A 13,807-nucleotide genomic window follows, 5' to 3' on the forward strand; every position below is an offset into this window, starting at 1 on the left:
CTGCATTATATCTTGTATCAAGAGCGTACAGCCTACATTTGAACAAAGTGGCTCAGTGGTGGAGCATTGCATCAGCAGCGCAAATGGGTGTGGGTTCAATTCCCAGGGAACACACGTACTGATAAAATAAAATAAATGTATAGCCTGAATGCACTGAAAGTCATTTTGGATAAAAGTGTCTGCTATATGAGTAAATGTACACTGATTAGGGTCTGGATCTACTGTACAAGTACACTGCTGTTTACACATTATTAGCCATAGACTTCGACCAAATTGAATCTGCCTTTAGAGGACTTGCTGCATGGCTATTTGTTTCAAGTACACAAACTAACCGGAGTGCTAATATTAATTGGCTTTTGGTAAATGTAGTTGTCATTGCCGTAAGTCTGATGTCAATGTAATAAATCTGATGTCAAAGAGGACTTGCTGTGCTTATGCCTTAATCTCTTTTCTTTTTGTACAAAACAAAACAAATAGAGAAATTACAAGTTTCAGAATGTACCACAACAACAACAATTTTTATTTTATTTTATTTTGTTTCATTTTGTCAAAAACAGAGAAAACCATGACATAAAAATCATTTCTCTACCTATATCACTTACATCATACGGTAGAACTAGGGATGGAATGTCACATTTCCATTCACATTTGATAGAAATATTCTTATAAATAAATAGGGTTCTCTTTAAAGTCTCTGGAGTTAGGATGCTAATCTTCAACACGTGGCTATGGAATGAAGAGTATCCAAGATAACGAAATAGATTAAAATGTCCAAGAGGGAAAAGTCTTTTATATAAGGAATGTGGAAAGGACTATGAAAATTCCCTTTTCCACACACTCATCATTCCCTAAAAAGTCTCTTCCCTTGAGACCTGCAGGGTCCTGCTTAGTGTTTCTAAAGCACCTTCATGTTTGTTGCTTAGTTGCTTGTCATATCAATTTATGATTGTGCTACCGTTGCTACAAATCCACCTCATCAAAAGGTTCATATTGTAAATGTCTCTTTTAATGCAAGCATCAACTTATTTTCCCCTTATCTTTCACAGATGAAGAGAACAAATGAAGATACAAGAGCAGATGTGATGTCACAGTAACTCATCCACTGCCGCCCCCTGCAGAAATAACAGACACGGAGAGGGACCACAGTTCTTCACCTCAGTGAGAAATTACAAAAGAGTTCATCCCCTCAGCTCCGGTGGGTTTCTGGATTTTCCTTAGGACTTCACCTACGTAACTGCTCCCTGCTAGGGCTATGAAAAAGCATAGCAGTGTGAGCTAAGCGTGTACTTTAAACCCTGATGGCATGGTCAAGATGCCCACGTTGAGCCTTGGCATGGCAAATGTTTAGTCGTTGGTGTGCTCTTCAAGCTCTGACAGAATGCTGATGAGATTCTGCAGGCCGAAGATGTAGCCGCTGTCTCCACCTTCATGGACGATGGCATCCTCTCCATAATCACGACATGTCGTGTGAGCGAAATCAATCATTCGGACATCCACCATTGGGGAAATGCTGCTAGTGTGACCGTGACGTCCTCCGTAGGCTCCCTCCTCATCGTCGTTCTCATCTTCATCATCGTCCTCCTCGTCTTCCTCTTCTCCTCCACGAGAGGGCCGGGATCTAGATGGGGCAGGGGGTGGAGCCCCGTCGTAGATGACGAGAAGAGACGAGGAGAAGAAACGATAGCTCTCACAAGCCTCCAGCACCGCTCTCATCTCTCTCAGTCTTTGCAGCACTGGGGTCAGAAGTTCTCTGCGCAGAACTCGGCCATCACTGAAGAACTGCCACAGAGCCTCTTTGAACCCGGCCAGACTCAACTTACGCCCGTGATACTTGTTCATGAATATCAGCTGCCCTGTATTGCTGTGATACACCTATTAGGAGAAACACAGATCGGAATTACACTTACGGTTGTATTAATCACTAAAACAAAGACACCCGATGTAAAACCTTTTGGCACACGCGTGCATATAGAATTTTTAGAAGATGTGTAGTTACCTGCATGCCACAGAGGCGTACTCCAATAGAAGAGGAAGTGCTTTGCTGGCATTTGCGAATCTGATTTGCTTTCTTCTCCTCAGAGGCATCGTCCCCATGCTGACGCGTTCCCATCTTCAGATCAAGAACACATGGAACCCCGTACCGCCATGTTAGATTTTCCAGCAGAATAAATTCTAAGAGAGGTCATGGGTCAAGGGAAAAAGTACTACAGAGATTGTATAAATGAGCCTACATGTCTAACAAGATTTTCTTCCAGTGTCATTATTATAGAGTGGTAATTTCTAAGTGTGTCCAGTTGTTATAAAGGATACTGTGCTGGTTTCTGTGTTTGGAGTTCTCCTTCATCCTCTGTAGGTGCTGCTGGTGACACTGCAGACTCCAAGGGTTGTGTTTGATCTGAGAAACCACATTTCCCTTCTCCAGACTGTAGTACAAAACCTCTGCCTTATCATCCCGATTACTGCAGAGATCAGAGGAGAAAGGCTTAACAAATGAGTGTCATCATGTGCACGTGTGTGTGCCAACCATTGAACTATATGATAAGGATGTGCATATAACTATCAAGAGTCTGGGGTCTGTAAAATTATTTTCAAGTATTAACTGGTATTTTTCATCAATTCAATGCATATGTGTGATTTAAGAGTATTATTTTCTTAAAAAATAAAAATAAAATTCACACTGACCCTAAACTTTTGAATGCTAGTTTATTAGCCATGTGTCCTCCATTACCTTTTGCCCTTCTCCTCTTTGCGGCTCTGTCTGGCTCTCTCATTTTCTGGTAGGAGGCCTGATGGTTTCTTTTTCCCCCATTTAAGAAGCTTAGTCTTGGGCTCCCCATCAACAGAGGGCTCCTTGTTTTCCAAATCAGGTGGATCACTGTGGAGTGGGTATGCTATCAAACACAGATTCCCCACCTCATCTTCTTCAAAACTCACAGACACCACACCTGGAAAGAACAGGAGGGAAAGAAAGAGAAAAAGAGAGACAATAAGTACACTGGACATTGTATTGACACATTAACAACATATGATTCAGATATGATGAATCATATGATTATAAAATGTAGTTCTTACCCAATCCGGTTTATACTGTACTTTAATAAGCATAAAACATAAAAGAGAAGCAGAGGGTTGAGAAAGGACTTAATGTGTGTAGACAGTGAATAGTTGAGAAGGGAATTAATGTGTGTTGACCGTGAATATTTAACACCGTCATATAATTGTGAGAGTGTGGGAGAGAGTTTTGCATGCCTTCTAGTGCTAAGCAGAAAAAGACACACAAAAAACACGGGAGTCAAGAAAGTACAATTCAATGAGCTCTTTTATTACCCCTCATTGGACAAACCATCTGCAAGATTCCCACATTAGATATCAAATACAAAAAAGAAGCATATGACAACTTTACAGAAACGGTTTCACTGAAATTTACACACAGCAACAATTTGAAAAATTGCATCGGTACATTCAGAATACAGATGAATACATAACATACAAAGCCAAAATATACATATACAGTGTCATGTGGCCTAAGCTCTGATTTGGTGGTGGTGGTATCTCATGATAACCATAGATGGAACTAATCATCACAAGGGGATTATGGGTAGCTGAGTGGGGTGGGGGGTAAAGACAGAGAAAGAAAGAGAACAGCAAAACCTTTTCAACATTGAATGGCATAAGCATTAAAAAACGAATGATTCTTATCACAAAACACAAGCTTTTTGTTTGTGTGTAAGTATATGGTGCAAGTTTCAGACACTAGGACCTTGAAACCTCGACCTCTGCAGTCATGATAGAATGATGACATCAATAACACTGATGTCACATCTCTGCACCAACGCTCATACACACTTTGGCTCACACTTGCTGAGTCAGAGAACATGTGGTTAGTTTCTTTCAGTGTGTGTCAGGCTTTAGGGCGAGTAAGAAAAACACAACTCACCCTTATAATTGTGTAAGAGACGGGCACGTTACAATATAAGCATTGTAAGTATGCACAAGCATGTGAGGGTGTGTCCACATTCTTTCCTATATGTCATATCCTCTCCCTGCCTGAGCTTTTTTTAGCCCTAAACTCTTGCCCAGTCAAAGACACCGCAAGACATGCCAGTGTGTCTGTGTGCGAGAGTGTTTAAATATATCAGACTAAAAGAACTGAACATGATATTCCATCTGATGCCATTAACATAGATCTGTGAGTGCCCAAAAGTGTTATGAGTGTGTAAGAGCGTGCATGTCTTATAACTCTAAGTATATATGTATCTATCTATCCAAATTTCTTTTAGTCTGTTTATATCTATCTATAATTTAAATGTCATTCAAAAAGGGTCACCCAATCAGTTACCGCATATAAAAGTGTACGTGGCTTTATTATAAGAGTCACAATGCACTGTAGGAAATAAGTCAGTGTAACTTATTCATAGAAATCCTTCATAACAATGCTTTAAAGCACTCCTTATGAAATGTTATGCACAGATAAGAGTGAAAAAGAAAGCAAGAGAGATGAAGGAATACCATCACACACACAAGAGCTCATAAACAAGAAAGTGGCCGATTGGTTGTAATGGTTATGTTCTGTTAAGTGTTCACTTACCTTTGTACTGTGGTGTGAATTTGCGGATCTCAGGTGGCAGGCTCTTATAAAACTGGTGTTCTCTGGGTATAAGTGGTTTACAGATGGCCTGTTCCCCAAACCGCAGTACACAAGAGTGGCCGCCGACTTGATGGACAAATGGTTCCAACATCACTCCTCCCTTCATTTCTCCTTTCCCCGGGTATCTACACCCCTCCATCAGCGCTTCTAAAGCCGGACTCATCTTCTGTACACATCCGTCTCTCTCAGGCTGATCTATAGCTTTCTATTCGTCTGTCTGTCTTCTCCTCCTCTGTTCCCGTTTCCTTGGTGGCCGTTCAGGCACAAAAGGCTGAGAAAACCAAACAAAAAGAAAAATATTCCTGTTAAAGGAATATAAAAATAGTATTCCAGAAAGAGTTGTTACAATAATGTTTTTGTGCTAAGCGTAGAAAGGTTAACTATGTGGAAAGACTGTGAAAGTGTGTCTGTCCCGGTCTCTGCTGTAACTGAGAGATCTGTTCTAAGCAGGCAGGAAAAATATTACAACAGGTCACATGGTTCCACCCCCCTCCTGAAACAACCAATCAGAGCACAGCAGCTGTTGTTGGGTTGGAAATGAGAAAAGGGAAACTGATCGAACAAAGGGAAAGGCAAGAGAGAGAGAGAGAGAGAGAGAGAGAGATAGAGAACGAGAAAGAGATAGAGAGATAAGTAGGGGTTGTTGCAGTTTAAGACCAAAACAAAGAGATATGAGGAATAAGGAGGAAAGGAAAGGAAATAGAAGAGAAGAGAAAGTGCACATTCATTCATTCTCCACAGATTTCTCCTGCTTGATTTGGAAACTGAAAGACAGCTGAAAAATAGAAAGTATAACCAGACATGCCAAGTCTGCATTCATAACGCACAGTGAAGGGGATACAGTCCACTAGTCTTCAGGATAGCAGGCAATCAATACGAATTTCTCAATGAGTAATTCATAAAATTTTACCTTTGGTTCCCTCAACCTTAAATATTTTGGTTACATCCTTGGAATTCACCATGTTTAAAAGCTCAATTCCTCCCTTTTTTACGTGTACACTGTACACTAGGGTGTTCCTACAGTGTTTGTGTCTTAAATATTGTCATCTGAATGGTACGTGCGCAGCATGGACTTATTCTGACTGAAATTACATTTTCAAAGTGCATGTAAACACGTTTACACCATGTTTACACACTTGTTGTATATCAAACTTGGAAAGCTTTTTAACTTCTGAAAAACTACTAGGTACACACACTTGATAGAGTCGCTTGATAATAAAAGCTCAGCAATGAGCAGTATTGTAATTTAGTTTAAGAATCAGGCAGCAGGCAAGGATGACGCTCATAATAACATAAAACACGCGCACATACAAACACATTAAATCACCCCCGAGGCCCTGACACAACAATGGGACAGAGACAACCATGCCTTTGCACACAGATCTCTGTGTACACACACACACACAATTCTACTCTGTGCTACTTTCCCAAACTGGGATTAGTGTGTGTGCGATCAATGAGCACCGGGTGAGGACTCAATCCTAATCCAGAGCCATAGACACAGATTATAATCTTTTCATCTAGAGGCAATCTTTGGGGTAAATAAACAACCTTTTAAAATCACATAATTCAGTTTAAACTTTTATATACTTTAAACCCTGCCTTGATCTACCCTTTACAAAATCTATTATCTATTGTTATTTTTCTATATATAATTTCACTGTTTTGCGTTTGCAATTGATTTCCTTGTTATAATAAACGAACAAATATTATTACAAATAAATTACTTCCAAAAAAAGTCAAATAACCAAACTTTTATCTTTGACAAGCACTGCATATACTGTAATCACTTTTTGGAATGCGGCTTGATATTAGAGAGTACTTGAACTAAATGTTGTATAAAAATATTTCAGTTTCAGGTCAAGCTCAGTCAAACAACTAGATGAGATGGAGTAAGGCTTCAACCTAATACTCATGGAGACCTCTATGAGATGCAGCTGATGGAGGCTTTTGGTGACTGTTGGACTGTGTGATTGATGTTAAATGTGCCGATTATAATCTTGGATCCAAGTACAGGATGTGACACCTTTGATAATGACGCATTACATTCATTACAATTATGAGAGCAGGCTGCTGTGTCTAAATGTGATTATGAAACATTTTGAGACAAGGTCTTTGGTGTTCTTCAGTTCTGCCAAACCATAATCCACAGACAATGAGAAATTAGGCCATTGAGCATGAGCCAGTTAGTGCATGACTGACAGCAAGGGGATTTTTGGTAAGGGTCATGGTGAATGTGCGTATTTGTGCTGTTACTGGATATCAGCCTGGCACCCACTGTGGGGTTCACACACTGCTGTGGGCACAGACAATATAAGCTGGCATGGAAGGGAACCACCAGTTTATGCAACCAGGAAATGTCTAGCTAGAAAGCTAGATCTTTTTACGCTACCAATTCCTGCCCTGCATTCATCTGTAAATCTTTCTTAAATATTTAATACGTTTAAGACAGTTCTGATGTCTGGGTTTGTGCATTTAAATGATAAAGAGATACCTTGTGTAACATCAACAGACGGTTATTTAAAAACCAGAGGAGATCTTTAGAAAACACCTACACAAAATAAAGCAGCTCCTTGACACATTATAGTTACATGGTACTTCTATAGTGTTGGATTTGTTTCTCAAATTAAAAACTGGAAATATGTATGTGATCTGTACTTCAATGTCAAAAACAAAAAACAAACAGAAAAGAGGCTGCTGTTGTAAATAGAAATTCTTTTTTTTCAGTTTTATTTTTATTCTCCAACCAATAAGCCTTCAATTATTTTATTGTTATGGCTGATAATCTACATATAGCAGAAAAGGTACTTTAAAAATTAGCTCTGAGACTACCTAAAATTATTTTAAAATAAAATAAAAATAAAATAAAAAAAAAGAGATAACAATAATTCTGAAGTATAAAATCTATAGATTTGGAAATGTCATTTAAATGAAAAAATATCCATGGGAATTTGTCTAGCCAGGCCAAACTCTAAATTATTTTATTATTATTTATTTATAAAATAAAAATTGAGCAAAAATAAAAAATTTTTTTTGAAATCCTCATCCCTATTCCCACTTTTCCAATTCACCAAGAACAAATAAGAAATCACAAATATTGTTGTGGACAATGTGGGTTCTTGGGAGTCAAAAAGCTTGAGAACCACTGCTCTAAAATGTAAAAAATAGGCGAAATTCCATGAATAATTAAATACCCAACATCATCAGATATCAATAACTAATTTGGTCTTGATATGTCATGCGTCCCTAGATATAATTTCAAATTAGGCATCAAAACTGCTGCTCCTTCACACAAAAAATGCTTTACAAACTTGACAGCGAGCAACATAGACACCTATCGCGTGTGTGTGTGTGTGTGGGCGCATGCTGGATTACATGACCCAGACAGTGCTAAAATTATTAATGTGGATGGTGGCCTACATTTCCTGCCAATTATATTTTCAATAAATGTGTGTCTATGTGACAGAAAGAAGGATGTGACAGGGCACACTGACCAACACATCCAAACCTTCTAAATCTACATGCTCACATTGACACAAATAAGTCAGACCCAAGCCACTGCTACCAAAGTTTATGTCCTCTTTTTTACACTACATTGAACCGAGAGCCAAAGTTATCTTTGACAGCCATGAGCAGAGCCTCATTTATGCAAAAAGTAACATCAAACATCTTCAAATGTTTAACGTCATAAGTAATGACCAGTACTTCTGACGTTTAAATTAATGCATGAGATGAAGACTGCAGCTGATGGCTTAGTAAAATCTATTTTATTCCTCCTCCCTGGTTACCACCATAATAAGATCAAATAACCAGATTAATGCTACTTCCTTTTGAATAAATCATGTGTCCATAAACACCTGCACACACACACTGATATATGGAAATTGTAAGTGTTTTACAAACCTAAGTGGAAAAAGTTATTACAATACAGATATTTTGGATCGTGGAAACAGATAGGACAGATTTCAATGATAAAGAAACGCTCAAGGATAAAACTCAAAGTGTGTTTGTTACACACTCACACACACATACACATTACAGTAAGGTTCTAACAAAGATATGAACTCTTTCATAGTTAAACATATTTTATTATGATGAAACATGATGACTGGAACAAAATCGTTTGAAAACTGTTTGTTGCTTTAGCAATGAACTGTGAAAAACTGTATTTACACTCATCAAGTCCAGTATTTCCATACAACACAGCGAGTAAGCCTGTGCTTCTTTTGGACAAAAACAAAGTATCCTATTTCAACATAAAACGGAGGAAATAGTGATAAAGAGCGCAAGGGAGAAAAAGAGAGAGTGAAACATGTTTCATTTTGTTTTCAAAATGCATTATGTGGACTGGAGGCATTATGGGATTTAAGACCTAGACACGGACAGTTTATGACAGACATTACAATAAAAGGTCAAGTCAGGCTGGATCAGACAGACACATCTGCCAAACATTTAAATATTCAGTGACATAAATACTGTAAGCACAGAATTCTCAGGCATTTTCAAACTGTTGAAGCTTTTGAACCCAAAAGCCTGAGCTCTGTGTGCGGCCATCAATCATATCAAGTACACATAATTTCCTTCACTTACTAGGCTACAGTAAGTTTTTTTTTGTACATGTACCATTCTTTGAAGTAATAGTTTCCTCTTGATATCAGGTATAGCGACACTGCTAATGTTATTGGCCCATTTTATGTCAAAAATTAAATGGATGTACCCTAGGGTACCATAGTATATAAATATGGAAAATATTAATTTCCGTGGTAAATATCTGTAATGTCAAATAGGTAAACATTTCTTTTGTGAAACCTATTGTAAATGTACAAATACCTTTAAACACTTGTTTCTAATTTCAATTTTAGATTTCAGTTTTCCAATTTCAGTTATTCTTTACACTTTGAAAAAATGACACCAGTGATTCACTTTCATTCAGTGTCTGATTTAACAGTTCTCACATAACCATGGACTGAATATGCACTGCATCTAGAATCAAGTTGTGAGATGCTGTGATCGATCTGTGTTGATGCACATCAAAAAGTCATGCGTGTGCATTGTTGTGTCAGGCTTTTGACCCATTTTCAAGCCCTCCTGCATCAATGCCTTTAGCTCTATCATTAAAAATCACTGCAGAGATACTAATGATAAAGTTGGAGGCAGATTTTGACCTCTGTTTCACGGTGACATATGTCTGCAGGGAAAGTAAATTAAGCACGAGGTCAGCATGCATGCCAAATGTGTCTCAATGCTAGTAAACAGTGCTCAGTACTAGGATAAGATGGTACAAAGTCACTGCTCTGTGGTGACATTTCTGACAAGGGTCTATAAATACACCCCCCAACCTCATATATCCCCAAGACACTGTTGACATACTTTTCCCACACACAGAGACAAACAAATCCACCAGCTCGCTCTGCACAATATCAGACTTAATAATTTTTTTGTTTTTTATTATGGTGACTGCCATTAAATTCTATTGCTAATGATATTTCTATCCCTGAACCCCACAACAAACGTAAAACATAACCCATACATTTCTGTGTGAGGACTGTTGGTTGGTGTTCATAATAGGCTTTACACAAATAATTGCTTTTTAAGGTCTGGAAAAGGTTCAGTACTATCCAAAACAAGATCACTGAACACGATGGACCTCTTATACTTTAAATCTTGGACTTCCTCCATTAACACCATTAAACACACACCTCTGCGTTCCTGCCCCACTTCCAGCGAAGTTAAAGGTTACGACCATAGTTTCAGTTACAGTGGAGATTCCACACAGACCCCCGTGACCCTCCCCGTGTATGTGTATTGGGCTCTGACGTAGTGCTGACGTATATATGTATATGTGAATGACACAGCCCTTTAAGGTCTCTAGAAACTTGTGGAAAACGTTTTATTAACCTGGAGACTTTTCAAAAAAAAAAAAAAAAAGTTTGCCAAGTAAAAAGTAGCCTATATGGCCACTTATAATTTCACAAGAAAAATACTTTTGGCCATACTTTTGGTTTTAAATATATCCCAGTTTTTAAAAATAATCTACTTTGGTACTGCCAACAAAATATGAAATCTAAAAGATGAATATTGACTTATAGAATAAAATCAGCCGAGAAAGATTTGGGAACAAATATCACACGGCAAAATTAATGCAAGTTCCAGATGTTGGTTGAAGTGAACTGCCATAGAGTTAAAGTTTCACATTCGTTCTGTAATAAGTAAAGACTTTTTACATTAACTTAAAAACACAAGTTCAAAAGTATGATTTTTTACACACACAAAAAAAATCTGATAGCAAAACTATTATATATATCACTTTAGAATAAAAGCAGTTTAGAACGGTTTAGAATAAAAGCTAATAATCAAATGCAAATATTAAAAATCAATTCATTATACTCTGACCAATTCTACTCCAGATTAAGGTTTATGATCGACACCTCACTATGTGCTCTTTATCTGCATGTCTACAATAAGGAGACTCCCTGTTCATACTTCTTAAAGTTCAAGTTCACAAACTGTTTTCTGGCGTTTTCTCTGTAACATTTTCAGGCCTACTGTATTCATTCCATTCTTCTCGGACTCAAGAATGCTCCCTCCGGACATACCACCCTCCCACTCTCTCTGCAAAACTGTACTTTAATTGAATCCATACGGCCTGAAGGTACAAAAGCAAAATAATCACGTGGATCAGAAGGGCTCATGTGGAACCTCTGCAGAGAACCCTGGCCTGTCAAAAACCACAAACTATATACACTAAAATACACAGAATAATAACAGATGAAGACATATAAACATAGCAGCCAAAATAACATGATTTTACCTTTAGAGATGAACTGACGTGAACAATCTATTATGCAGAAATGTATCCTAGTTTATGAAAGACAACCTGATAACAGAGAATACAATACATAATACAAGACAGTGCACAAACCAAAACAGAAAATATAAAAAATGGCAGGCCATTACTGTGTGTATATATATATATATACACATATACATTCACACACACACACACACACTCACAGTGCTTATCGAAAGTTAATTTTTTTCACATTCTGTTATGTGTTATGTTAAACTGGCTTAAATTACTTGTATCCCTAAAAGTTCAAAATGTATTCTTTTAATTCTGCATTTTTTATTTTTATTGGCTGTCTCAAATATGCTGTAAAAAAGCTGTTTGTGCATAAACCTAAAAATACTTACTGTATCATTATATTGAAAAAGATCATTATAGTCAAAACTTTTGGTTATGAGAGCCAATGCACAACTTGTTCCCAATTAATATTTTTGTATTTATATCCATTTATTAACACTGGTGTTGTCCAACAAATCTCATTGCCATGTTGTAGTTCAGACAGCACAGCTGTTTTTTCAGCACAACAGTTGTCTTGCCAATGTCTTTTGGGAGTTGATTTTAAGATGACCTGTTGTTGACTGTCCTGCATTTGTGTCATTTGCTGGTCCCTGCACACTTGCGTATGTTTTTGTATGTGTGGCCAGTAACTTTTTTCACATTGTTATGTGTTTTGTTAAACTGCTTTAAATTTCTTTTATCCTCACATAAATCTCCACCCCACTCACCAAAATGACAAAGCAAAAATAGGATTTATCACAACTGTGAAAAAAGAAAGTAAAAAAAAAATGACTTTCTAAAGGGACTGTGTGTATATATTTGTTTTTATTAATTTTCAGTTTTTGATTTAAAATACAGAATTTATGAGTGAACACCAAAATTGGTAAAATAATATATGCTACAAAATAGCATTCATAAACATATGCACTTATATCAACGTGTACCGGTATGTTTATATAATAAAAAATAGAAACATTTACGAAGCAGAATAAATCAAACAACAAACAGAGAAGTATTCAAAGAAAAAAAATTAAATGCACATAGACACCAAGCAAGATTTTCCTAAAACAAAATATTAAAAAGAAGGGAAAAAAAACAATATATCAATTGTAAAGAATATAAAGGAGTGAGCAAAAGGTAATAAAGTCACACATACATACACTCTGATTGGCTTTAAATCAGCGAGCGCATTGCCATTAGATGTTTGAGGATTTCAATGTTCCTGGACTTCTAGGAGTTCCCAAGATAAAGGCATGCCTTGGCTTAAACTTGTGGTTTTGTGTGTACATATGTTTGTGTTATCTTGCAGCTGTGAATGGTAAAAGCAAGACAGTATTTATCTGAGTGTTCCCATGTTATGCAAGTTGCTTCAAAGAAAAAAAAAAAGTTCACATTTAACCACGAGTTATGGGAGTACAAAACATTCAGGCCAAAGGTCACTTGGCCACACATACAAAAACATGTGCAGGGACCAGCAAATCACACAAATGCAGGACAATCAACAACAGGTCATCTTAAAATCAACTCCCAAAAGACACTGACAAGAAAAACAGCTGTGCTGTCTGCTTTTTCTAAGAACTACAACATGGCAATGAGATTTTTTGGACAACACCAATGTTAATAAATGGATATAAATACAAAAATATTAATTGGGAACAAGTTGTGCATTGGCTCTCATAACCAAAAGGTTTTGACTATAATGATCTTTTTCAATATAATGATACAGTAAGTTTTAGGTTTATGCACAAACAGCTTTAGTATTTTTGTTTGCAGCATATTTGAGACAGCCAATAAAAATAACAAATGCAGAATTAAAAGAATACATTTTGAACTTTTAGGAACCTTAACAAAGAGAATACATTTACATAGTTATGAGTCACAACCACATAGGCCAAACTACTATTGAGTCATTTAGCAGCATTGACAGTCCTGGCATTTCAGATTGCAGCATACATTAAAAGAATGACATATACCATTTTAAAACTATATAGGAGTACATTTTTAACCAGAAGTTATTTATATGAGAAGCAGTCATGGCCATATTTGGAGAGTCCGGCCTGAGCACACTAGAGCAAAGATACCTTGACTGACTGGGGCTTTAGATTACAGTATAAAGCTAGAGAGAGTTCAAATCAGGAGAGGATACAACTACTGAGAGCTGCCCTACAAGTAACAAAGTGAACACAAAAACATTAGAGTCCCAAATCTCAAAAGAGGTTTATAGATTGCAGCAGCCTCAATTTAAGAGGAAGCAGTGTGCGATAGAAACTCATGAGCCAAACAGTTGCCATACATTGTACATAATGGATGGACAG

At 37.2% G+C, this 13,807-nt stretch overlaps 1 protein-coding gene across 1 annotated transcript in view; it reads right to left on the bottom strand.

Annotated features, from left to right (window-relative positions):
* Nucleotides 1–513: 513 nt before the first annotated feature.
* Nucleotides 514–13,807, bottom strand: part of LOC113050380 (inositol hexakisphosphate kinase 2-like) — a 39,116-nt gene continuing 25,822 nt past the window's right edge. Inside the window, exons 3-7 of the mRNA XM_026213296.1 lie at nucleotides 4,589–4,919; nucleotides 2,729–2,945; nucleotides 2,311–2,459; nucleotides 1,997–2,172; nucleotides 514–1,872 (exon numbers count right to left, since the gene is read on the bottom strand). Coding sequence (XP_026069081.1) covers nucleotides 1,345–1,872; nucleotides 1,997–2,172; nucleotides 2,311–2,459; nucleotides 2,729–2,945; nucleotides 4,589–4,811 — 1,293 coding nt within the window. The 5' untranslated portion in view covers nucleotides 4,812–4,919 and the 3' untranslated portion in view covers nucleotides 514–1,344. The remainder of the gene's footprint in view (nucleotides 1,873–1,996; nucleotides 2,173–2,310; nucleotides 2,460–2,728; nucleotides 2,946–4,588; nucleotides 4,920–13,807) is intronic.

Source organism: Carassius auratus, chromosome 31 (assembly GCF_003368295.1).
Source record: "Carassius auratus strain Wakin chromosome 31, ASM336829v1, whole genome shotgun sequence".
Classification (NCBI taxonomy): Eukaryota; Metazoa; Chordata; class Actinopteri; order Cypriniformes; family Cyprinidae; genus Carassius; species Carassius auratus.